General features: G+C 41.0%; 2 protein-coding genes across 6 annotated transcripts in view; one reads left to right on the forward strand and one right to left on the reverse strand.

Moving 5' to 3' along the window:
• Window positions 1-22,375, forward strand: abcb8 (ATP binding cassette subfamily B member 8). Its single transcript, XM_087142262.1, has 16 exons — window positions 1-187; window positions 2,102-2,268; window positions 2,591-2,793; window positions 3,298-3,450; window positions 3,566-3,711; window positions 4,850-5,066; window positions 5,999-6,182; window positions 6,892-7,070; window positions 7,781-7,900; window positions 9,511-9,583; window positions 10,397-10,530; window positions 12,402-12,473; window positions 14,918-15,033; window positions 15,476-15,597; window positions 16,464-16,552; window positions 17,835-22,375. Exons 1-16 carry the CDS (start codon window positions 81-83, stop codon window positions 17,910-17,912), a joined length of 2,160 nt encoding a protein of 719 aa, XP_086998388.1. The 5' UTR covers window positions 1-80; the 3' UTR covers window positions 17,913-22,375.
• Window positions 20,659-27,589, reverse strand: part of LOC110989995 (uncharacterized) — a 23,605-nt gene continuing 16,674 nt past the window's right edge. For all 5 annotated transcript variants that reach the window (XM_087142257.1, XM_087142259.1, XM_087142261.1 and 2 more), the window contains exon 15: window positions 20,659-27,206. In XM_087142257.1, coding sequence (XP_086998383.1) covers window positions 26,980-27,206 — 227 coding nt within the window. In that variant the 3' untranslated portion in view covers window positions 20,659-26,979. The remainder of the gene's footprint in view (window positions 27,207-27,589) is intronic.

Consider the following 27,589-nt stretch of genomic DNA (forward strand, 5'->3'; position numbering starts at 1 on the left):
ATACTGGGCGTACGTCCAGCGTAATATACCGTATGATCAGCCGGCCTTTTTATGTGTCATCAAAGTTGTAAATTGTAAAAATGAATGTATTAGTCTCGAAAAGTTCTGCTCGCCTAGCATTGAAGACACAAACAACAGTGCGTTTGATCAAATCGTCTGCACGCACTTTTAACGTAGAAAAAAGCAGGTGAAACTACATACCTTTTCCTTGCTCCGTGTATCCTTGCCAATGTAATGACCTACACTACAGTACGTATGCAACATCATGTCATGCATGGACATGCATGCACATCATGTGGAGCCTGCATCATACATGTTTCGAGGGCCCGGCCCTGGGGGATTGTATTTTTGGGGACCCCGTTCCTATACACATGTAGTAGAAGGTAGAACTACATTTAACTTTTGGATTCACCTTGGTAGATGACTGTGACATCTTGCTAAATAACTGTCATGAATGTAGGGTTCATGTTGAGAAAAGAGGGTAGGCCTAAGTTTTTTTTTTTAGTTTGGAGGGAAATTGTGAAGGGAAACTGTGAGCAGGTGGGTGTTTGACACACTTCAAATTTGCATGGCTGGTTTATATCAGTCATGTCAGTAAGAAACTCATGTTTCTCACAATTTACAATTGGAAATTTCCAAAAAATAGGGTCAGCACATTAACCCTAACAGTCCCAAATCCTCCAATTTCAATATGATTTTACATACACCCTTGGGGGTTAGGGTTAAACATCTTAAAGAGAGCCTTTGATTGTGGGGGGTTGACCAGTTTTACAAGATTAAAATGAGAAAAAAGCTGTGTGGTCCCTAAATATACAATTTCTCCCATGCATGTACATGTACGGTATGTATACATGTACGGTATGTATACATGTACGTCATGCACTTTGGGCCAACTGAATAAAAGCCCCTACATGTATATCATTTTAATAATTATGCATAATGTTCCTTTCTTTTTCTACTCAATTTTTAATGTTGTTTGTCAGTAGTTTCTATAACCTGTTGTCATTGTTATGAGTGTCCATGCATGGGACTCCCACTCAACAAGTCATGCTTCTTCAAGCTCTTGGGGGTTTCCATCATCAATTTTCCGACCATCTTTGACTCTTCGATACCGGCAATTCACAATAACGCACTTCCAAGCATGCTAAGAGTTCACAACGCATTGGCCAATCTATTGAATTCTACATGTAAATGTGATACTGTGTACATGTATGTAATTTGCGGAGACTGGACGCAAATTTTTTTCTTACCGAAATAAAACATCCAGATCCAATTCATTACTCTGATTCGCCTTCTTCTGTAGAGTTGTTTCCTTCAAAATGTGCTTTGTTAAGTTAGATCACTTGGTTACAAAGGTGCGCAAAATCTGTCGACCCAATGCGCGTTTGGAAAGGGGCGACTGTTTTCGCGCATTGTGATTGGTCAACGCGTTGCAAACTCTTGCAGGCGCACTGTTGTGAATTGCCTGTATTCATATTATAAAGTGAAGTGAAATTGAGCTTCTAACCTGACATGCGCGTGCCTGATCATGATCAGTTGAATATGAATCCGACGACTGCTTGACTCCCAAGTCCAAGTACTAGTACCGTATCTGACATGTCCGATGACCACTTCTGATAGACAGTCACTGATCATGCTGATCACTTATGTACCAACATGACTAACCAACATGGCTATTAGGAATTTACTGGAGTTACCCCAGCTTGCCTGTATAATTCAATAGAAAAGGCCAGTAGTCAAAACAAGCAATCCCACATGAAAATAAATTTGCACAAAAATAGCAGTCCTCGAAGTCTCTCCTTAATGATTTACGTTTAAGTCAGCATGTCTCAGTCTGGTCTTCTTCACTTACCCCCAATTCTCTGATGCAAACCAAGTTGGAGAAAACAGAGCCCTACTCAGACATACTCAGAGCCCTGTCCCTTGTAGAAATGTCCAGTATACATGTACATGTACTTGGCAGGTACATATACATACACAGTAAGGTATAAGCAAAGTTTACACGACTTTAGTTTGTATGATGTAATGTCAAGGTCTCGGTTGTTCAACACATTGTCACATTTCTGAAATGTGTATTAATTTCTGCCTAAAATACATGTAGATTCACAGCACTGTTTCAAGTCTTACGGACGGTGGAGGTTCCGGCGTGTGCATGTAGTTGCAGAGCCATACAGGTGTACCATGCCCTGAAGTCCGGCTTCTTCCGAACCTGTCGATGGAAATGGAGACAGGTTCCTTATCATCATGCTGTTCCTCGTCTTTCCACAGGTATGTTCCTTTTTGTAGGTCTAACCTCTACAGATGTTGTGAAAAGACCAAATAGTGCACCCTGTGAATTGGTATACATGTACCAGTATATCTATGAGCCGGCTTGCCACTCACCCAGAGAGACCGTTGCTCCCCTCCCCCCATGTGCACATTTGCACAATGACTTTACTTCTCCATTATGTACATGTATGTTGATGTTGTTGAGACTGTTCAAATCCCAGAAACCTTGTGCTAATTCTTCAGGTGCAAAGTTTCAGGTTATTTTAACATCTAGACGTGACACTGGATCGTTCACTAATTGTCTAATGCTCACCGTCTGCAGGTGCGCTTCTGTTTGGGGGCAGTTTGAGTTGGGGATTGTTGGGCGTGACAGCAGAGTGCAAAATCAGAACAAAAGGAAGCACCCGTCTCCTGGATAAAAATGCTTACAAGGATACTGAGGGGCGTAAGCAGCCACGCTTCCAGAAAAGGAAATTCCTACGGCTACTGTGGCCAGATATATGGTACTTAGTGGCTGCAGTTGCGGTAAGCCTTGCTTAATATCTTGCCTGTTATCTTACCTGTTGTTTTATCTTTCCGACTTTCTGTCTGTTGTGTTTTTCCTGTTGTCTATCTTGCTGGTGTCTTGTCGTGTCCTTCCTATTGTCATGTTGGTGTCTTGTCTGTTGTCTTTCCTTTTATCTTGTGGGCATTTTGTCTGTCGTGTCTTTCCTGTTGTTTCGTTGGTGTCTTGTCTGTCGTGTCTTTCCTGTCGTCTTGTTGGTGTCTTGTCTGTTGTGTTTTTCTCGTGTCTTGCTGGTGTTCTGTTGTCTTGTTGGTGTCATATCTGTTGTGTCTTTCCTGTTGTCTTGCTGGTGTCTTGTCTGTTGCATCTTTCCTGTTGTCTTGCTGGTCTCTAATTGGTTGTCTCTATCCTGTCGTCTTACGTGATATTTTGCCCATTTTTTGGCCCACTGCCATTGCTTTTTGCCAGTATTTGGAAACAGTATTTCCCCAAATTGACAGTTTTGCCGTTGATTGTCTGAACAGAGTGCTCTTGCTGCTGCTTTGATCAACGTTCAGATTCCAGTCCTACTTGGCAACATGGTACAAGTGGTTGCTGAGGCTGCAAAGCATTCTGGGAACTACATGCAAGAAATTCGAGGGCCTGCAATGAAACTGATTGTAGCGTACTGTTTGCAGGTACTGTACAATCTATCCTCAGTCCAATGATGATAAAGTTATTTTTGGTAGTCTAACCCATCCAATGACACCTCCCCCCGGACTCCATTGACCAATCAGACGTTGTCCTTTTCAGGCTCTTTGCACAAGCACTTACATCTCGCTGCTGTCCGCGGTCGGCGAACGCACTGCAGTCCGAATGCGAGAGGCCCTGTTTGCCGCCCTCCTGAGGCAAGACATTGCTTTCTTTGATTCACACCACACGGGAGAACTCATTAACAGGTATGTTTGTGTTGTTTGTTCCTTCACCCAATAGTGTGCATTCAGGATGATTTAAGGATGATTTAAAGTCACTGCCAAGAAAACACTGAAGAAAAGTTCAGTTTTAGATGTGAGAGGAAAACCCCAGATATATATTCCAGGGTAAATTCACAGGATCAGGTAGGGACTGAAAACCCAACCCCCACGCCAGCCTAGGTGGGATTGGACGCCAGAGGGCAGTTCACTGCACCTTAGATTGCATGCAGGTATGTCATACCTTAATCTGTTCTGGAAGTCGTCTTCTTTCACTCAGAACAACTGTTGAGAAATGTGTGAATTTGTTGAGTTACACACCACTTTGAATGCGCTAAAGTTTCATAAAATCAGCTGCTTCATGTACCTGCATTTGAAATTGACAAATGTGACCTGCCACAACAAAATGAGCGTAAATCGCATTCCGCTCTTGTCTATTTTGAGGGTTTAAACTCATTGAAGTGGAGGTCAGTTTTGGGGTACTGTAATATTTGGAAAGAGTAAGCCGTCTCTTATTTAATTAAAAAATATTTCGCAGGATCGTATATTTAAAAATGTCATTTTTGCAGCAATTTTGATGATAGCATTATTCGTACCTTGTCAGAAATGTTGAAACAGTGTTGGGAAAAAAGACGCAAAGCTGCCAAAATAATGTCTCACCGTTACTTCATAGTTTTATTCTAAGTGTTCCAAATACATACCATTGAGAAAGCTCTCTTTTACTATATTCAAATATACCAATATCTGAAAATTCCAACTTTCAGCTCATTTTGTGGTGGCAGGTCACAAATGAAAGCAAGTTTTAATACCAACATGTAAAAGTTTTGGGCATCATGAACCATAAGCCCAAAACTTTTGCTAGGAATCTCTTTGAGTCTTCCAAATCCAGTATTCTGAAGAAAACTAGTGACACATTCCTTGTGCTGTTTCAAAGAGGAGCAACCCCCACTGAAGTTACAGTGACTGTGCTGTATTTTGCTAAATCTTACAACTTCCTCGAAAACAACCTTGTGGATTTGGAAGGATCTGGGAAGGATGGGATTATTGTCTTTTTATTTCTTTTTTAATAATAAGAGATACAGCATTCGGGGAATAATTAGTCAAATCAGAACTCTTTTTGAAACAGACTTTCAGCAGATGTTCAAGATTTCAAGAGTGCCTTCAAGCTGTGCATAGCACAGGGCCTGCGTGGGATCACCCAGGTGCTAGGGGCAGGGGTGTCTATGTACGTTCTGTCTCCCAAGCTGACTGTGCTGCTCATTCTGGTGGTCCCTGGTCTCGTGCTGGTGGGGACAGGCGTCGGTGCCTCACTGCGGTCGCTCTCACGCCAAGTCCAAGAACAGGTAGGACAAGGAGCGGATGGAGTGTTGTGGCCTGGTGGATAAAGCCAAAGATTTTATGGGTCATTGTCTACCCTTTCGGGTTGGATTACAACTTGTTTCCTTGTTTGCTGCATACCGATGTCTGTGAGCAAGACAGTTCATCACAAACTGGTTTGATAGCTGCTCAGCTTAGAGTTACAGTACATATTTATTTGCCTAATTGTCCGTGGTTGCTGAAATAACTATTATTGAGATTGAAGTGTTCCTGTTGAAATGACAACGCCCCAACTACAGCATCAGTCCCAACTATAGTTGGGCCCGTCCCAACTAGGGTGCTATAGTTGGGCCGGCCCAACTACAGCAGAGAGGTCCTGTGTGCATGTGTCCAGCATGTGCCAAAGTCATGTGGTTTACAATGTCATGTGATATATGTGCCATATTTTATATAAATTGTGTCAAGTGTGAGATGTATAAACTTGGATAAGGTTATTGGTCAACAATAGTTGGGCCAGCCCAACTGCAGCACTACAGTTGGGTCTGTTCCAGCTATAGTTGGGACTGACGCTATAGTTAGGGCGTAACAACAGCATTGAGCTAGCCTTGGTCAAGGCATTCGTTGTGAGCCATATCACGTAGAAATTCATTGCTGCTGTTGGTTTTAAATCTGCACATAAAAAACAACAGAAGCAACGGATAGCTTGCTAGTACAGTGCTTCCGATGACGAATGCCATGACCAAGGCTACTGGTAGCATTGGGTTGCAGTGGTTTGTAGGAATTTTCATGGCCTCAGTGAACGGTTCATGCAATTTTTCTTGTTTTTTCAGAAAATATAAATTCTATTTGGTATTGAGCTGTTATTTCCTTTGTAAAGTATACACTTTCCATATTGCTTGGTATTTTACCTTTTTCTGCATATTGTCTTACTTTCTGTAGTATGCTTGTTTTGTATTAGGTTGCTATGGGTACTTCTGTTGCCGATGAGGCACTAGGCAACATGAGAACCGTTCGCTCCTTTGCAATGGAGGACAAAGAGTTTGAGCTCTACTGCCAGGAGATTGACAAGTCAAGACGGCTGAATGAGAAACTCGGTCTCGGAATCGGGCTCTTTCAGGGACTCAGCAATTTGGCTCTCAATGGTGAGATTTGAGACACGCTAGACATATTGGCAGCACACTTTAGATGTGACTCGCTCCAAGGAAAAAGCCCTACAAGTCTCACTGTGCCTTTTTGTGCTACGGCCTGCTCAAAGTTGGAAGGGGAAATTTCTCATGGAATTCAGGTTTTGTTTTTTGTATTCAGGAATAATATCATTGATCTCTAAAGCTAAGGTTTTATGGACAAATATGTATGAAAAGGAAGATGTTTGTTGCTTGAAAGATATCAAAGGTGAGTCTTCAAGCCTACAATGTGCAAAGTTTGGGTTAGACTCACCTTTTTCCAAGCCAGTTTGCTCAGTTGGGTTTAATAGGTTGAATTCCACATAGAATTAATTAATACGAATGGGCTATTGAGCTCAGCCAAATACCAAATGCAACCTTCCACTGACTGTAGGTTTTCCAGCCGTTGGTGTGACTAAGTTTTTCATTGTTGTAACAGAGGGCAAGTTTGTTTCACGCTGATCCGGATCGCGATCCGTGATCCGTCGTTGGTTCACTGACACCAAAACCCGCCTTATGGACGGAGCGAACCTGCGCTAGGATCACTGATCAAGATCCAGATCCGTGTAAAACAAACTGGCCTAAAACGTACCTCTTTGCAAAGCATACTCCTGTTGTGGAAACTCCAACCTAGATTTCTTCTTCCTGTTCCAACCTAGATTTCTTCTTCCTCTTGTTTCTTCTTCAGGCATCATAGTCGGCGTGATATACTGTGGGGGCTATCTGTTGTCCAGTGGTGACCTGAAAGCCGGTCAGTTGATGTCTTTCCTGGTGGCCTCGCAAACCATCCAGCGATCTCTGGCCAGTATCTCCATCCTGTTTGGACAGGCCATCAGAGGGACCAGTGCTGGGGCCAGAGTGTTTGAGGTAATCACAGCCGTACGGTCGTAAACAGCTACCAGTCAGTCACAGATCAAATCACAAGATAGTCACAAACTTTCTTCGTAATAGCAATAAATCCTGCATTCTAAGGAAGTAAATAAATTGATAATCTGCTCATGACAGCACGTTATCTCAATGTACATGTGCAGTTTACATTTAAAGGTTGTGATATCCGAGCACTTTGTATATCTTATTTTATCCCTCTGTCACTTGATTTTGAGCATTGGTGGTGCCACAGGCCTCCTTCCAATAGTTTTATTTTTGAAAAGTATGCGACAAATGCAAGTCGTTGGCGCTATTTTCATTTCACTTCCAAAAAGCCCCAATATTTAGCCTCACCCCTCAGAATGCCCATAAAAGGTTAGCAAAAAAAAGTCCAAAATTTGTGGTCCCCCAAAAAACAGTTTTTGGTGGCCCCCCCCCCGTATGTTGACTCTGGATCCACCTCTGATTTTGGGCAGATTTTTGTAGGAGATACTAACCGCAACATCATTGTCCAAAGTGGGCGAAAAAATAAACACACTGGACAGATCCAGGGGAACGTTTGGTTTTTTTTCAGGAAGGGGGTGACATAGTTTGGGTGTTCAGTTTTTTGTTTCCTGCTTTTGCCGACGTGATAACTTCTCTAAGCATCTCTCTTTTACAAGTTCTCTTTCACAGTCACTGACTTTTTTCCTTTTTTATCAAACTCCCAGTATCTAGATTTGCAGCCCTCCATTCCGCTGAAGGGAGGCAAGCATATTCCTTTTCACAGTTTCTATGGCAACGTGCAATTCAAGGATGTGACATTTAGCTACCCGACGAGGCCAGACCAGGTATGCCATCCAACAAATTAAAATTGAAAGCATTTCATTCATTTATGTAGAAATTTGTATTGACAAGAAGTGGTTTTTGCTTTAAACTGCTTTATTATTGCGCCAGTTCAAAAACTTCAATTCTCCAAATTTGTCCAAATTCAAATTGTTGTGTACCGTATATCTGCTTTGAGCTGTGCAAGGAATCTTACATTGTGTGCACTAACTTTTTCTAAAATATTGATTGTAATGATGGTAAAGTCTCATATTTTGACTCTCCCACTTTATTTCAAAGTGCACAGTAACAGTCATAGACTTGAAATCAAGTCGGTAATCGGCTGGGTGTAGTCCACCTTCCTCATGCGATGCATACACGGTGCGGTTGGGCGAGCATGATAACACGTGGGAACGGTCAGTGCAATCTCCCTCCCAAATAGACAGATCCGACGGTGCCCAATTACTGACTTGAACAATTTGCAAGCCCCTTTGTGCACAACACATGGGGCTTGCTACCAAAATTGGACGGAGCGTTCTGATTGGCTAGGAATCCCAATATGAATATTTATTTCAGGGGCAGTTTGATTGGCCAGTTGAACGCTCGTTAACAACAACCACAGTCTCGTTCATTGAAGAGGGTGTCTACTTTGTCCTAAAAAGATGATTTGCCATAAAAGCATTGATTCTCTTACCAGAAAAAGATAGTTTTTGTTCTTGAATAATTATGTACATGTATGCTTTGTCTCTAAATGTCATATTAAAAGGGATATTAATGCAAGACATGAAAGAATCTGGCACTAATCAATTGTAAACATCCCTTTAAATAAATGGATGAGTCTGTTCTGTAGCATGAGCTACTATTGGCGCTCTACATGGAAGTTCAGTTGTTGCGTACATGAATATCTATCCAGTATCAGGTTGACCAAGTCGTTAGGCGGGCTCGGGGGTCGTGGGTCGACCTGCGCCCAAACCTAGTACTGAACAGCCCATGAGCAAGCGCAGAATGGGTGTGGCATGCTGGGTGGATTGTGGGCAACAGTGGACGGGCTCCGCACTTATTGTAAAATGACTCAGCGTATGGACGACAAACTCGACCGACTAACGACTTGATTTCAAGTCTATATTAGTCAGTGCCTTGCATTGCCAAACCACTTACTCTATTCCTTAGTGAATAATTATTCAAGTTTTCCAGTTGCAATGGTTGGTTTTGGCAAAAATCTAAGGTCATGTGAAAACCAAGTTGTAAAGTTCAAAGAAATTCTGTATTTACTTTCAGAGCAGTTTCAATTGAGCCTTGTTCATACGTTAAAAAGAAGAAAAAATAATTCTTCTCAAGAGCGAATTAAATTACTAATAAGCAAAACAAAATATGTAAAATATCAACACAGTGTGTTTTCTTTCAATGAAAACCATGTGGAGTGCACGTCTTTCTTGTCAACAAAATTTGGCTTTAAGAAACAGGCAATTTTGAAATTTTTGAAATATGTGTTAGTGGCACAAATACACCGTAGTATAGATAAAGTGGGACATAGGCCCAGAGATGTTTTGCCCATCTCCAAAAGGTAGAGCATTACATGTGCTGCTTTCATTCGTTTTATAGCCATTTATCTATCTTTTTACACCCCTTTCACAAGGTTGTCCTGAAAGATTTCAACCTCAGTATACCAGCAGGTAAAGTCGTCGCTGTGTGTGGACCGTCAGGAGGAGGTAAGTTAAATAACAATAATTGCAGCAGTAATAGAGGCTTTGCATGGTAGCCATCTTGCAGGACAGATCTCTTGTTCCAAAGGGAAACCTCTTTTGTGCATACCCTTTGGAACAACAGTACTAACCTGCAAAATGGCCGCCATGCAAACCCTCTGTAGTGGCAATACCATAAGGAGCCAAGGGCAGAGAACCACATTTCTTTTAGGGGGGTCACTTACTTTTTGGGGGGGCAAAAATCTGGAAATTTCTTAATGTAACCTGTTACAACCTTTCAGAGGAATTGTTGCAACAATGCAGCACTAGGCGGTTAGTAGTAGTACATAGACTGTGGTAAAAGTGACTGTGCAAAACATGGGAAACGGTAAAAAAAAATGTCGTTTTGATGAAGGAAAAAGCAGTTTTGACTGTTTTGTTTTTTTACTCGTTGTTGAACAAAGTTTGCAAGACCCAGATGCATGATGTTTGTGCGAAATTGCACTGATGAAAAACAAGGCATCAACCACAAAGTGGAAAGTAGCCTCTTGTCACTGGTGTAATCATTTGTTTGGTGGTTGCTCATTCAGGTTTTGGGTTGGGGGTAAAATGGGAGATTTTTGTCTGAAATGATGACCGCTGTTTTTTTTATTCACTCAAAGAAAGGTGTTAATATCATTTCTGAGGTGTTGGCACTTTCAATTAAAAACAATAAGATTGCCGGGAAGTCTCCCTGCCCCCGCCAGCACTATCGGCGATATACTGCATCATGAATGACTCCAGTTTCAACCCAGGATGCTCACTCACTCTCACTGTCGTGCGTTCCTTCAATCTGTGCAGGGAAATCCACTGTGGCATCTCTGTTGGAACGATTCTACGACATAGGCCAAGGGTCAATCACCATCGACGGGTTGGACATCAGGGATCTGGATCCCAGCCGGCTCCGAGGTCGCACCATTGGGTTCATTAATCAGGTGGGCCAGTCAAATCAAGGCTACAGATGATCCACTGAAAGTTAACGCTGTGAATCGGTTTGGGACATTTTTATGAAAAGAATTTTTCACATTCACACTCATATTTCACAAGGCGTGAAAAATGACTTCCTTACTTGTGGAAAAATAAGTGAAAATCTTTCCTCTCTTTGCGGAAAAGTTTTTCACGTTGTGTAAAATAAAAATGAATTCCCTGGAAAGAAAATATGCGAGGAAAAGATTTTCACATTCCCAGGTTGACTTTGAGTCGCAATGTACTGTAAAAGCTGCATGTATTGCCAACTCCTGCAACATTTCACAGGACTTTCCCAATGTAGCCCCTTTAACCACTTCCTGCCTGGGACTCCGGAGACATATGGTTTATATGCGTGGCCGGGGTCTCCGAACTCGGACAAAGGAAACAGGGCCCTGTAACAAAAGATCGTACTCTGAACAAAAGACCAGGCTGCTGGGCATGACCGACATTTTTCACTCTCAAAAGTGGTGATAATCCAGCCTTGTTTTGAAACCGTATACCAGGGTTTGGGGCATTGAGAGCGAGCGGATTACCACACAGCACCGCTGCACGCTAATCTGGCCCCTATTGAAAAGAGGTCAGCAGTGCACTGAACCAGGTTCGTGAACAAAAGACAGTTATACAACACCGCACAATCTGGGCTCTGTTTACAAGGCTGCTGGCCTGGCTGAAATACTCGGGCATCAATGAAGGTCACCTGTCAACTTAGAGTAGTGCCTAAAGATTACTTCGTGTGCTTATAAACGACCGTAAAGTGAAATGATGAAATTTTGAAGGATTTTGAAAACAGAAAAAAATGACAGTCATGCCTGCCCAGCATCATCAACATTGAAAAATGCCCCGGCATGAAGTGGTTAATGATAAAAAGGATTGTGCGGAGTTATGTACGAAATGACTGTCATGGAACAGTGACTCCATACAATAGTTATCAACGGAGGTTGAACGAATGAGCTGATTGAAGACCATGTGTACTCCTACTTTCCCCTGGGACCTTCTCATACCGTTCTTGCTTCCCCTGGGACCTTCTCATACCGTTCTTGCTTCCCATGGGACCTTCTGATACCATTCTTGCTTCCCATGGGACCTTCTGATACCATTCTTGCTTCCCCTGGGACCTTCTCATACCGTTCTTGCTTCCCGTGGGACCTTCTCATACCGTTCTTGCTTCCCATGGGACCTTTCTCATACCGTTCTTGCTTCCCCTGGGACCTTTCTCATAGCGTTCTTGCTTCCCCTGGGACCTTTCTCATACCGTTCTTGCGTACATGTAGATATGTATCCTACCTTTCTTGAGAGTGCACTTTTGTTTGCACAAGTAACTAACATGATAATAGTAATAACGTGACATACAGAATTGCACAATCCATAACCTGATGGGTCCTCGTTCACTTTAAGCCACATTATCCCCGCTCACTGAGCCAGGAAGGGATAAACCATCCCAACTGCCCCGGGGTACCGAAGCGTGACATCAGTGAACCAAGAAGTGTACTGTAAAGGAATGGAGTGCGCATGCCTTTTACTCACATCGTTGTTCACATGACGTATTCGATTCGGTACTCTAAACAACTCCTGGTGAACCGTTCCAGGTGCTATGAGGTTAATACATATCAGCATGTTGGAGCCTAGCCACATACTGTCCACATGAGAAAAGGGCAGATTTTGCATTGGCTCACATCGGCAGTGGTGTTCTGGTGGCCGTCGAAATAGCAATAATATTTGATGTTTTTTGCTGCTGAGATCAAAGGGGGGCACCAAATTCACAGTTGTCCACATCCATATACATGCACATGTAGCACAGGTCCTTTGTACCATTTCCGTTTGTGTTTTCCGGAAACAGGAACCTGTGTTGTTTGCAACATCCGTCAAGGAGAATATCCGGTATGGCAATCCAGCAGCTACCGACCAAGAGGTAATGGATCATGCTGTGAATCCCCTTTTAAAATTGGAGTAGGATTGGAGCTGTTGCACCTGTTTATTCCTGAGTCCTTACTTCGATTTCAAGCGTCCCTCACTCTCTTTTGCATTACTTTATAAATATCAAACATGGGCAGTATATTGCTTGAGTGGATGACTTTAGGGACACACCTGTATCTTTCTGAGACACAGATTTCCAAGAATGTAACACCTCATGAAGTATTTGTTGTCAAATAATGAAACTACATTTTTTCGTTATTACAAATTTCACAATCACTGAAATTGGTGCTCTAACTCCAGAGCTCGAGTGGAAATCATGACGTTGTGGGGCCTTATGTTCAGAATAAACACGGCTTACGTCCACCTGCTGTGCAGCAGACTGATGCTAGTTACCTTGGGCAGTGTCAAGGATTCACATTGAAATCTCAGTACCAAAATAGGGCCTGGTGTGGTCATGTCAGTCTATGACAGATAGCTGTGCTAAATTAGTTTTGAAGGTCCATTGCAAATTACAAAATGTTGTGACGAAACTTCTCACAGTACATGCAATATGAAGGTCAATGGTGTGAGCACATTCATAAGGACAATGGCCAGAGCTTCATGACTGAAACGTTGTTGTTCTTGAGAACCATATATTCTTGTTCTTGAGAACCATATATTGTTGTTCTTGAGAACCCTATATTGTTGTTTTTGAGAACCATATATTGTTGTTCTTGAGAACTATACATTGTTGTTCTTGAGAACCATATAATGTTGTTCTTGAGAACCATATAATGTTGTTCTTGAGAACCATATATTGTTGTTTTTGAGAACCATATATTGATGTTCTTGAGAACCTTATATTGTTGTTTTTGAGAACCATATATTGTTGTTCTTGAGAACTATACATTGTTGTTCTTGAGAACCATATAATGTTGTTCTTGAGAACCATATAATGTTGTTCTTGAGAACCATATATTGTTCTTGAGAACCCTATATTGTTGTTTTTGAGAACCATATATTGATGTTCTTGAGAACCTTATATTGTTGTTTTTGAGAACCATATATTGTTGTTTTTGAGAACCATATATTGTTGTTCTTGAGAACCATATATTCTTGTTCTTGAGAACCATATATTGTTGTTTTTGAGAACATGGAAATTGTTGTTTTTGACAACCCTGTATTGTTGTTTGAGTAGGATTGGAGCTGTTGCACCTGTTTATTCCTGAGTCCTTACTTCGATTTCAAGCGTCCCTCACTCTCTTTTGCATTACTTTATAAATATCAAACATGGGCAGTATATTGCTTGAGTGGATGACTTTAGGGACACACCTGTATCTTTCTGAGACACAGATTTCCAAGAATGTAACACCTCATGAAGTATTTGTTGTCAAATAATGAAACTACATTTTTTCGTTATTACAAATTTCACAATCACTGAAATTGGTGCTCTAACTCCAGAGCTCGAGTGGAAATCATGACGTTGTGGGGCCTTATGTTCAGAATAAACACGGCTTACGTCCACCTGCTGTGCAGCAGACTGATGCTAGTTACCTTGGGCAGTGTCAAGGATTCACATTGAAATCTCAGTACCAAAATAGGGCCTGGTGTGGTCATGTCAGTCTATGACAGATAGCTGTGCTAAATTAGTTTTGAAGGTCCATTGCAAATTACAAAATGTTGTGACGAAACTTCTCACAGTACATGCAATATGAAGGTCAATGGTGTGAGCACATTCATAAGGACAATGGCCAGAGCTTCATGACTGAAACGTTGTTGTTCTTGAGAACCATATATTCTTGTTCTTGAGAACCATATATTGTTGTTCTTGAGAACCCTATATTGTTGTTTTTGAGAACCATATATTGTTGTTCTTGAGAACTATACATTGTTGTTCTTGAGAACCATATAATGTTGTTCTTGAGAACCATATAATGTTGTTCTTGAGAACCATATATTGTTGTTTTTGAGAACCATATATTGATGTTCTTGAGAACCTTATATTGTTGTTTTTGAGAACCATATATTGTTGTTCTTGAGAACTATACATTGTTGTTCTTGAGAACCATATAATGTTGTTCTTGAGAACCATATAATGTTGTTCTTGAGAACCATATATTGTTCTTGAGAACCCTATATTGTTGTTTTTGAGAACCATATATTGATGTTCTTGAGAACCTTATATTGTTGTTTTTGAGAACCATATATTGTTGTTTTTGAGAACCATATATTGTTGTTCTTGAGAACCATATATTCTTGTTCTTGAGAACCATATATTGTTGTTTTTGAGAACATGGAAATTGTTGTTTTTGACAACCCTGTATTGTTGTTTTTGAGATTTTACACTGCTTAATTAGTTCCCTTTCTGAAGTATTCTTTATGTTCATTGATTTAACATGGTCAGGTGATGGTATTCTCAAACGGACCCTATTCCTAATTGGTCACTTGTGTTTCTCCCAGGTATTTGAGGCAGCTGCCCTAGCTAACGCTCATGAGTTCATTTTGGGATTTCCAGATGGCTATGACACCGTTCTCGGGGAACGAGGAGTGACAATATCCGGTGGACAAAAACAAAGGTACATGTATGTCTTTGACGTTGTCAGTTATTACATTGGCCTGAAATGTTTGGCAGTTGTTCTCTGAATATGCATGTACAGTACCAAACATTGGTACAGTCAGGGTTTGGCCATGAGACAAAACCTGTGAGTTGGCTGCTATGGCAACAGCCAGTGACCTCAGAAGGCCCCCCGTGACACCAACAATAAATGTTTCCATAGCCATTGTGTGACCATAGTTTAAACACCATGACCTTGAGGGTGATCATTGCAGTACGTTTAAAGCTTGCTTCCCATAATGTTTGACATTGCAAATTTGTTCAGCATGACATGTGACGTGACATTTTGACAGCACATATTTGGGTTTATGTAATCTTGGCAAATTTCCTGGCAAAAGTGGCCAAGGGGCTATTGTTACTGAACAAAATGTGGCATAGTGTGTCTTCCAAATTGTTTCCTGTAGGATTGCAATAGCTCGTGCATTAATCAAGAACCCATCCATCTTAATTCTTGATGAAGCGACGAGCGCCCTGGATGCAGAGTCTGAAAGAGTTGTACAGGAGGCCATAGATAAGGTGTCTAAAGGTATGTCAGTTCCAATGCCTTCCTAGTATGGGGTGTATTGTTAGACCTATGAACCTTTCTAAAAGTTCAAGCCCTAACTCATGTTAATGTGAAAAGTAAACATGATGTATTTAATGCTCTACTTATTGGACTGAGGGACTTTTTAACTGTTTACGGCACCAAATTCAAGTTTCAGTGAAATCCATCTCTTTTACTAAATAATTGCTGAGAATTTAATGAAGTTCAGCAAAACGTCCTGAAAAGTTCATTAATTTGAAGGAAATTCTCCAGAATTTTCCAATATCTCTTTGTCAGATTTCATTTGACTACTGTTTCCTTCACGATTTTTTTCAAACTTTCCAAAGTTTAAATCTTTTTTTAGTGATGCTGACAGTCTTCAAAGTGATTTGCATATTCATGAGCAGAACTGAGCAGAGCATGGCACTGAATCTCAATGTTGCACTAATTTGTGCACAGAAAATTTCTAGATTTTCTTAACCACTGCTATGGCAGATTTTAGTTTCATAACCTTTTAAAAAGTAACTTCTGTAAATCTGAATCAAATCAATAAAGCAAGAAATGGTACTTTTGGCGTGGGATTTTGCCCATCCAAGATGGCCACCAGATTGTTGGTTGGCCATTGATACCCAGAACTTTGGGGGTGTCTCCACCCCACATACAGGCATCCCTTTCTTGACAGTGCCAAACAATGTGACAGAAGAGTTTTTGGTTCTCACAGAAAATATTTGAAAATGGCTCGAAGCGCCCAAGATACCAGTGCCAAAGATAAAGCTACTAAGATTGAAAAGTTGTCCACTCCACACATTGGACCAGATCTGTCAGCGAGCTGTCTTGTTATGTCCGATTTACCCTTTTTGTTTTTGTAGGTCGTACGGTCCTTGTCATTGCTCATAGACTGAGTACTATCAGGAATGCAGATTTTATTGCAGTACTCGACAATGGGAAAATTCAGGAGGTATGACAGAAGGGTAAACTGTTTTTGTAAAGTGTGCTTAAAGGAACCAGGAGGTAGAAATATTTTTATCAATTTTACTAAACACTCTTGAACTTGCATCTTTGGGTTTCAATTGACCTGATTTTAGATTTTTGTTATGCAATTTTAACCCATATTTTGATGCTTTTTGGGTTTTTATGCTAATGTGATTTGCATATTCATGAGCAGAACTGAGCAGAGTATGGCACTGAATCTCAATGTTGCACTGATTTGTTCACAGAAAATTTCTAGATTTTCTGAACCACTGCTGTGGCAGATTTCATTTTCTTTGGCAATTTATTGCTGTGTAAGTATATGGCAATAATCCAGCAAAAATCCTTTTCAATGCTCCCAGATAAAAAAATTTGGGATTCACAATTTGAATATGAAACATGCAACCTGAGCCATGTCTTCCTGGATTTACATCAAAGCAAAAGTGCCTTCGCTTGTCCAGAAATGCGTGGTCAATTTTTAATGTTTGAAAAAGTGCACCGTTCAGTTCACGTAACTCAAAAAAGATGTCAAACAGTCTTCATACATGAAAGAAGAGTACAGAGATACACAAAAAGTGATTTTGAGAAACATTAATTTCCTGGAACATTTAAGGTTTGCATTTCCCCTCTCTCTTCCCATGTACCTCATGTAGTGCCCTTGCCCCTTAAAATGTGGTCTTTTGCCAGTGAATTTCTTTTCAAAGCATTTTGCTAAACCTGCCAATTTTTATTCATATTTCCAAAGTTTATCATTTTTATTACAGATTTCGCCTGAATCCCCATGCTCTCTAAGAGAAGATATCCAAGTTTGAATCAGCCTTTTTTTCAAAAATGATCCCAAACTATTCCAATTTCTGTTGTAGGCCAACAATTTTGACAGGTGAAAGAAAGAAATTATCAGTATTTAAAGACATGTTGACAGGCATTCAATAGTTTGGAATGTGAAAAAAATGAACACACTGATGACCTTAACTTCCTAGATTTCATGTGTATGAATTGAACTAATTATTCCAACAAATATGGTACGTACCAACAAAAACACAACTTTTAAGGGCTTTCTGGAGTACATGTAACGTAACGTTGCTTTGTCAAAAATTTTAAAAACAGTGAGGGTTTCGAAATGATGTATTTTCAGCCCTAAAGCCTTCTGCTTTCTCTAGGCACACCACAGGGAACCCAAACTATGGGTCCTACTCTCAATGAACCAATCACGAAAAATATGACAACAGAAAAGAAAACAAACAACAGACAGGTTGTTTTTGAATCTCCAGCTGGGCACTCACGAGGAGCTGCTCAAGAGAGGTGGGATCTATGCCGAGCTGATCAGGGGTCAAGCTACCAAGAGATGAGGTTTGGAACAATATCATCAACTGGATGGAAAAACCTCTAGAATTTCCATCTACATTTCTAAGCACTTTGAATTCAACTGAAGCCCTAGCCATGTGGGTTTGACAGAAATAGGCGTAATCTGTGATTGAGGCACACTGGAATGATTCTGGGAACTTTGTGTACTTGCGAGTTCACAGTTCAACCATATTGGCCAAATTTTGGGGCAGTTAAGCAATGTTTGCCAATCACTGCTTCTTAAAAAATAATTGAGGAAATGTCATTTCAAGTTTGAGGCATGGTTTTGAAATGCAATTTGTGTCTCTAAAGTTGATTTGTGAAAACACATTGATTGTGAAGCTCACCTAAGTCGGCCATCTTGAAGGGCCTTGCGTTGTTTTAGCTCAGAAACAACCAAAGGTTTACACATGCCAGTGGCTGAGGAAAAGCACTGCCCTCTAAAGTGGCTGATGAGGACCAGGTCTTTCCCCACTAGAGAGGGCCTACATGTGCTCAGAACCAATAACCCAACAGCTGTTGCCTAACCTTAACCTTAAGACCCAAATCTGCCAAGTTCTCCTAATCTCTGGTCTTTTGATCCAACCATGCCCATTCAACCAAATCATTCCAGCCCAATTTTGACAGATGCACATATTCAGTTAAATTGAACGGTGTGGCTACACATGCAGTTAAAAGTACTGCTTTGATAGATCAAGTTAGGACAGTCTAGTTAGTGACAGTATCTGCCCCGAGCTGAAGTGCACCCTCACCGGCGATAGAAAGACAGATGGTACTAAGTTTTCTAGCCAGGTCCTTGCACGCGTTCAGTGTGCACGCAAAGGCCATCTATTCCAGACTAAATTCGTCACGCATACTCAGTGTGTCCCGTGCTAGACACGCATTAACTGGCATGCCTGTGTGGTGAGTGCGTACCAAAGGACTGTCAATTTCATTTCAAAACATGCCCTCTTTTGTTCCTGCTCGGAGCGGATAACACATGTATGTGTTTGACTGATTAGAAGTGCCCATGAGCTATAAACACACCAACTTTGCCCTATGTCCATTCACAATGTTTGTAGTGCTACACTGTGTTCACTGAGGGAGTGATTGAAGTTGCAAAAGTGTTACACTGTTGAACTGAATATCAGTAGCCAGTTCGGTATTTCAGAAAAGTGAGGTCATTCAGGAATGGAGCATGTGTGTAAGGAGGTGCATAGCTGTGCTGATCGGACCAACAATTGCATGCGAGCTGCTATTTCCAAATGGCCACGACCAGGCTTCAGTCTTGGCATGGCTGGAATACCAAACCGGCTCATTAAGACCACAAGAGGGATCTTCTTTTCTATTGCTATGGAGATAGCACCACAGTCCTGGCTCCTCATAAAACATTCTAAAGGATGGGAGTGCAGTTTGGGGGACCGTCATTTCTGGAAGCCAGCCAAAATTTAAGGAAACTTTCAGGAAACAGATGATGTAGAGATTGTGTGTAAAGAGCTGTAATTTTTAAGCATTTTTTAAAATCCCCTCTACCAACTTGTTGAATCAGATGATGTTGAAACTGTCTAGAGTTGTAAATTTTAATTTTTTTAAAATCTAAAATCCCCAGTACCAATCTTTCTTCAAATGGTACATTTTACAGTGTTGTGGTGTATTAGAGCAAAGGTTTCAACGTTAAATAAGTATTTAGAAATTTATACCTCAGACATATCAAACAGTTTCCCTGTTCAACAACATGCAACTTGACCGTGTAGTAACATTTCATAATGCCCGCTGATTAATGTTAATGCCCGCTGTGTAAATCATGCACTGGCACCTGGATACGAGACAGTTAAGTCGATTCTGATTGGTCAAGAGTCTATGTACACACGGCTTGCCACGCGCTTGCCAAGTCCATATAAGGAGATTTTTTTTGGACAACTTGCACAAGGACTGTACCATAAAATGGACGGAGGTGTTTGGGAGAAAGAAAGTAAAATTCTTCAACAAAATTGTTGGAAATCCATATATTGACTTCTTTTGACTCTCTGATTAAATTCAGCCATACATTGTAGTCAATTCATCTCCTATTAATTAAATGCTGGTTTGTCAAGAATCTGTTTTATGTTTCCATTTCCGGATCTAATGGCCCTGTTAACTAATTGGCAAAGTGCCATTGCATGGACTTTATGGTGGGGCGGGCATGCGCATGTCTTAACTGGGGGAAAATTAGGCTTTGCCAGAGTTTTCTGTCATGGTACTCGTGCGAGATCTGAACTACTTGATAACAAAATCAAGCAAACTTGGTCTATGTTAGATGGGTAGTGTGTCGGGGGGAGGTTGACAACTTCAGCATTGAATTTTTTTTTACCATTATGCATCCTGATCCATGCTTTTGATGCCGTGTACCACCGAAAGGACAAAGGATCACGTGAAACTTTGGTACATTTTTATTCACTAAGCGATGGAACAATTGGTATTTTTAAATGGTGGCAACATCCCTTTGGCCGGAACTCATCTTGTGCATGAACCGGTTTCCATGTGTTTGGCATGGGGTGCACTGGGCACATGTGACCAATTCCTGTTGGAATGTATATTCCACGCACCAGGCCCATGAACAAGCTACATGTAGTTGAAAAATTTCTCATCATCCTGTTGCTTTCCTTGAGGGGTGCTGCCAGGTGTACAGAGTCCTCAATCTCTTTTCTTGTTTTAACTTGACAATCCCTGCCTCTTTTCAGATTTTATGTTCGAACTGTAATTAAAGATCGAAAAATAATAGAAACAGGGAGATAGAATTTTGTTTTGTTTTATTAATATACTGGATTCGGAAAATTTACTGGTACTGATCAATAAAAACACACCCTGCTCCCAGACAATATTCTGTCCAGCTCCCAGCAGAAAGATTATTACAGATTAGTGTACATTAATATTATTGATATATACATGCGCCACTAGGCTACTGTAATTTGTGTGGCATTACAGAGTGGATTACTTACAAATTCGATAACTGAACACGCATTTCAATCACAGGGGTTTTGGCATATGGGAAGGCATACAAGCATGGTTAACGTGACAGAAATGTTACAAGTTGTTTTCAGAAAGGCCAGGTTCTTACCCAGCATTTCAAATGAAAAAGCCTGAAATCGGGTAAAATGTGAGTTTTGCTGAGCTGTTTATAAAATAGTTCAACTGGATTCATTAAAAAAGGATTTAATCGCGCATGCGCAGTTTCAAAAGCCAAATTTGCCTATATTCAACGTAACCATTCGGCTGATCAGCCTTCCTTGTGCTGCCCGCTGGTCCTGCATGTTTTTTGCCAAGCGGTTGAAAATGCTGCTAAGGATTTGTTGAACAGCAGAAGCACATGCACTGTCTGCGAAATAGTCTGGGCCCCAAGCATGCATGGGGCTACAAAGCAGAGAATACTTGGTAAATTATTAACACGGCAAGACACTCTACTTCCAGGATACGGCCGATTCATAATAGTGCGCCCTCAAGATTTTGCAACGCGTTGGCCAATCACCGTGCGCGAAATCTGTCAACCCTTTCCAAGCACGAAATTGGTCGACAGATTTCGCGCACTGTGACTGGTCAACGCGTTGCAAACTCTTGTTGGCACATTATTGTGAAATGGCCATATCTGTTGGAAAGACCTGAGAAATGTGCATGGACAGAGTTGTGCATATATATATGGCATTGTTTTTATCTTGAATTCTTTAGTGTGTTCTCATTTTGGCTTTTGCACATCTTACTTCGATACTACGCACAACTGCACCAAAAAAAAAAAATATATATATCAGGTGGTCTAAAAACATGCATTCACCATCCCAAATATTTTACTGAATGAGCCACAGTCGAATGAGCCACAGTCGAACCTCGTTACTAAGAGATCCTTTGGACTTATCAAACTACCTTGTTATAACAGGAACCTTGTATGATCAGGAATGAAAACAATGAAAAAGAAAGGATTGGGACCTAACAATTTCCTTGTCTTAAGCAGAATCTTGTATTAAAAGTGCTCTTATTAATTCACCCTAACAGTCCTCAGTCCTCCAACAGGTGAAGGATTGAGGACTGTTGGGGTTAATGAGGTCCAACTGTACTAAGCCAACCCATTAAACAAAACCATTAATCAACCAACACCGATGCGGTCAGTACAGATTTCAGTTACTTACAAAAATAAAGCCGGCACAAATAAATATTTACTACCACAAAATATACAAAACAAGACTTTTACCAATGCTGTACTTCAAAATTACATTTCAACTGAATACTAAATGCATGAAAGTTATTAGTTAAATATCCTGACTGAATACACCCTAAGTTTACCGTAACTGGCATGCGTTCATATTACACATTTATATTTCCTCTAAAGACAACTCTCTACCATATTCAAACATCCATTATAGTGATGACCTAAATCTTGTCCGGATAGTCATTTTTGAGGCTAGAGATATCGGTGTGATCATAAGGCAGTATGAACCTGTCCTTCATAGATATCTGTATATGTATAAACAAATCCAGCCGAACGAATTTGAAGCCATTACTGCGGGGCCATCCTATTCGCATGCTCACTCGAGTTAAGACCCCGCCGGAATGGCCTCTCCTCGGATATATCTTTAGAGAGTCCTCCATGGACAAAGGTTTCTCTTATAAGAGTCTAAAAAGCCAGTGTCAGACAGCCAAGAGGTGGGACCAAACCCTGGGTTTAAGTCTCAAGAATTTTGAAAAACACCTTACAATTAGTAAACAAAATAATACTTTTTCAAATTAAAACACAACAAAATACAGGTTTCCCAGTCAACCGTCTCAATTCTGTGGCAAAGTTAACAGAGGATGAAAGTGTAAGTACTATTCCTGGCAGAAAATTTGGGGTAAAGCCGAAACCAATAAAAGCTTACCCAAACAATCAGTTTTACAAAACTACTTCGTCATAAAGGAATTGGAAGGGCTAAGGAAGTTGTTTGAATTTTTAAAGTGTAAACTTTTTTGGAAATAAATAAGAGTTGGCAAGTACTGTTAACGCAAACTACGTTTTACTCTGTCATTTTGAAAATAAATGAGACTGCTCTGCCTACATAAATCGAGAAATACAAAAATACAAACAATAAATGATGCATTTTGTAGTACTTCTTTCAGAGCAATATTTAGGAATACCTGTATGTCAATACAGGTGTTTCACAATAGTGCGCCTCCAAGCGTTGGCAATGCATTGAAAAATCAGAGTGCACAAAATCTGTCGACCCGATGGGCATTAGGAAAGGGTCATCGGATTTCACACACTGTGACTGGTCAATCAATACATTACAAACTCTTGGAGGCGTACCATCGTGAATCGTATTGAGCCCAATATACGTGTACCCTGGGCGAGGGGTGTCAAACAACCCAACATAGTTCCGTGGGGGGGTAATTTTCTGACTGTAAAACTGTAAATGAATTGCCTGGAAATAAGACACTTTTTTTCTTTTTTCAACAGAACATTTCAATAAAGCAAACAATAATCCATTGGTCTTTTTCAAACCTTGGCTGTTTCACTAGCTGCAGCTCAGGCTTTTTAACTGTAGGCCACTGGCTTAAACCTCTCAAGTCTCATCCCCCTGTCAATTCCATTTTTCTGCGACAACCACCTGAAGTGGTGCAACGCAAGGCCATTTTGAAGTGTTCCCATTTGATCGTAACCACGAAAGCATCAAACTAATTACAGTGTACATGCCTGTGATGATGCAGAGTCCAAGGTGAGATCTGTCAGGATTTTTCCTGGTTACAGGATTTTTTCTCAACAGGATTTCCCTGATTTCAGGTTTTTTCAAGCAATCTCGTTTAAAATAGGGAAAAATCCTCAATCTCAAGTTAATATCGAACAGAGGTATTGGTATTTCAAAGGGTGCCTTTATGGAAGCACCAATGCAGACCACAGACATCACACTGCTGTGGGGCCCTCAAGAGCTCTGGTGATTGTTATGAGGATCTTACCATTGTCCTCTAAATCTCCTCCCTGAGAACCAGGGATACGATCCTAGCAGTGTCAAAACTTTGACCGCTGTTTTTAATTTCCAGACTGTTCCTCGGGCTGTCTATAGGCTCATTTAGACCCTCCATAGACCAAACTTATGTCACAGTTCCCCTTTTTTCTTTAGGTCTTGGTGGTCACTGCAAACTGAAAAGAACCCTTTGGACCACACATTGGCTAATTAAACCCTGCTGTTTAAAGATTTTTCCAAACAACTACTTCGACTCTTCACAGAAATAAGCTACATGTATTTCTACTCCCAACTGCATTAGAAATGGTAACTATTTTCCCTTGATATATTAGTATCTTAAGAAATTCAAATATACTCACTGGCTATTACATTTTTTTTCCAGTGCTGAGTATTAAACTAGCTTTTCTATATCTTCATTCCTCTTTTGATTAATTGTTATGTTCTTATTTGCTATAAATAGAACAGTTACACATAACTGCTCTTGTTTTTTTTCTTGGAAACGCCAACTTCCATTTGATTCAGACATTTTGATATAGATAACTACTAATTAAAACAGTCTGGGAAAGACTCCAGTCTCAGATTTAATATGACAAAACTGAGCTTCCTAAATCGAAATGGAACGTAATACTCAGTTTCTGTCTGCTCAGAACTTCAGAGCGCTAAGTTCAAAGTACAACGCTTACTATTTTTACACTTACAATAATCATGAAACAATTTTCTCATCAACAACATGATTGGAAGAATTGGAATGTTTCCGACTTACAAAACCCTCATTTTAAATCTCACGTTTCTTTCTTTACTCGGTTCTCCCCCATGTTTTTTTGGCACTCTGTTCCCTTAAAGACAAATCATCAACAACAAATTCTTGTGTTATTTATAGTATTAAATGAAAACACAATTGTGACTTGTTAATTGCCAAAATTTCAGAACGGCAAGTCGGTTTGATGTACCTTGTGTCACTTTGAGCTACAAAGATTTCTTTATAAAAAAAAAAATTCTTCTCTGTACATGCCTTGTAACGGCGGCTCCCAGTGGCATCACAACTTCTTGTAACGTTGAATTTCATGGAACTACTTACATGTACACGATTTGGGGCCAGTCACTTGGGGCCGTTTTGCAATACTCAACTTCGTCTCCGTCGAAGGTTCTTTGGTTTTATTTTCACCTGACTCTGATGCTGTCCGATAAATACACGTAGTAAGAATAATAATGCCACCGGAACCTCAGATCAGAGGCAAAAGGGTAGAGTATCTCAATGCTTCAGGCCCACAATCAGGAATTGATTTTGGAGACGAAGCCTGAGACAGAGATGAAGTCTAGAACTGGAAAACAGCCCAGATAAGCCACACAAACAGAGGCTTTGGAGGATTCCAACCTAACATCTGCAAAGGCTCCCAATGGAGTAAAGTGTAGGGCCATTTGCATATCAAAGGATTAGCTCCACATTCCTTGGGGTGTGTCGCTAACATCCACTACAGTTACTTCTGCAGTGAACTGCGGGGGAAGCCATAAGTGAATACTGAAGTGATTTTCGACAATGTAAGGACTAGGACAAGGGTAAAGGGAAGATTTAAACTAAGATACAGACAAATTCCACTTTGTGGCCTAAATTAACTGGATGCATGGATTGGATAGACACGGGGCAAATTTTAAGAAGACCCTGAGACTGGGTATAGTATATATTGCCTAGAAGATGCACATGATCAGTAACGATCGGATGAAAACCAGCTACAAGTGCAGACTTCACTTGGGTCCAGTAGCAGCGAAACAACTTTAAAAGGGGGTAAGGGGGCAGTTGTAAGACACTGGACATCAGCTATTAATGGACGGAGCCAATAAACCCTGCCCCATTTTAAGACCTGCCAAAGGTAGCAGGGAAGGGGCATGTCCCCCCCCCGCTTCCACCAGACAGGCCTACTGCTACCACCAAGCAGGGACTACTGAGTTCTCCACTCAGAAACCCTTGCTGGCACCTCGTTGTGGGAATGTTTTCTGTAGTTGGGTAAAGTTGGACCGAGTTGTGGGGACATTCCGGGTGCCCACGGTAGCTGCAATGCCAGCTGGCGTGGACAGTGAACTTACGGAACAAGAAGGTGCATGTCAGTGCATGAAGAACATAATGGTGCCGGTGTAGACAGTAAATCTGTCCCCCGAAAACTGTCTGGGGAGAGAGTTACCTAGGTAAGAGTGTCCCCCTGGCCTAGTAAATCAGGACCCCTGGCCCGGTAAATCAGTGCCCCTTCCAGGTAATTTGCCCCCCTTCTCGTTTTGACGCACAGAAGTTGTAATTTTCTTGCTGGGTTGATGAATTGATGAATTTTTTTAGCCCTTCATCAAGCTGTCAAAATAGGGGATGTGAGATGTAAAATCAACCGAAATACGTTTCTGCACGAAATCGGCAAAGGTAACAATCCGAATTCTGCTGACTTCTTGCACACGTAGCAATTAATGCCCATCTTCATCAGGATGCCAGACCCAGTGATACATCAAAAGAACAACCTAAGTTTGCTTCTTCGGATCCACACAAATGCAAAATGATCAGGGAAAATGACTGTGTACCACTGCGCCCTGGACTTAAAGATCTTAAAGGTTACTAGTCTGTGGTAAAAAAAATGTGACCAATCTGTAAAAATAAGTCAAAAGTTGCAAGGGCTCTTCAGGGCCAATTTTGAGTTCTGGTTTGAAATAGAAAGAGTACCCTGAGCTATTTTGATGCATCAATCAATTTGATTTCCGGATCATTGATCAAAATGGACATGACATGTAAGATTCATTTTGATTTTAGAGCCAGATTCTTTTGAATACCTGTAATTAAACGTTTCTTTGATGACTTGTGACACATTTTGTAGCATGCGGCTCATGAATGACATGAATATTAATGATACGCTAATAACCTACACATGAATAAACCAATCCACAGCATCGAGTTACACGGATGATGTTTTACATAGCTGAATAAATTGTGCAAAATGAACCAGTTGCAATAACTTGTCTCATGTACTAGTTGTCTTATGGAATGGTCCAGTGAAATATGAACAGAAGCTGAGAGAAATATTGCTGCAAAGTACTTAGGAGTTTGTCGCTGGCAGGTTTGTCCACTCTGGAAAATTTCTTGAGAGTGAACAATCCATTACTGGGCTCGGAAGTGGCTGTTGCCGTAGGTGCCCATGTATGCGGCCCAGCGCTGCTCCTCGTAAGGCAAAACCTTGGCGCAGCGCTGGTTTGCAGACTGTCTCTTGCAGCGGCATGTCAAACGCAGTCGGTAGACGGTCAGCTCACCGGTGTGGATGTTGAAGGGGTAGATGTCCAGTGGGCCCAGGCGAGATACATACTCCTCTCTCTGCTTCCTGGTAGTACCTGGGAAATATTTTGGGGGTGCAGAAAGAAGAAAAGAAAGAAGAGAATTGCGGTCAATTGTTACTGACTGTGTTGCAATTGAGACCGTCAGACAAGTTTGTTGACACATCGCTTTGCGTAGAATACAGACGCAGATACAGGTATGCAAATAGCCTTCCATGGCATACCGAATCTCAAGTTTTGCCTGGGTTTGTGCCAACGATAAGCCTAGCGGGCTTCACTTTTCACGACTAGCACTGCAGTATTACAATAGCTCAACGGATCAAACATACAGAACACGGCTTTTCCATTCAGATGACCATCCACCGTTTTCTCTGCAACAGGACCTGTCATACAAAAACATCCTAGTCTGTAGAACAAGAAGAATGCGTAAAATTGATAGT

The sequence above is a fragment of the Acanthaster planci genome, linkage group LG10, assembly GCF_054643075.1.
Source record: "Acanthaster planci isolate LZ-2023a linkage group LG10, COTS_SCS, whole genome shotgun sequence".
NCBI classification, from domain to species: Eukaryota; Metazoa; Echinodermata; class Asteroidea; order Valvatida; family Acanthasteridae; genus Acanthaster; species Acanthaster planci.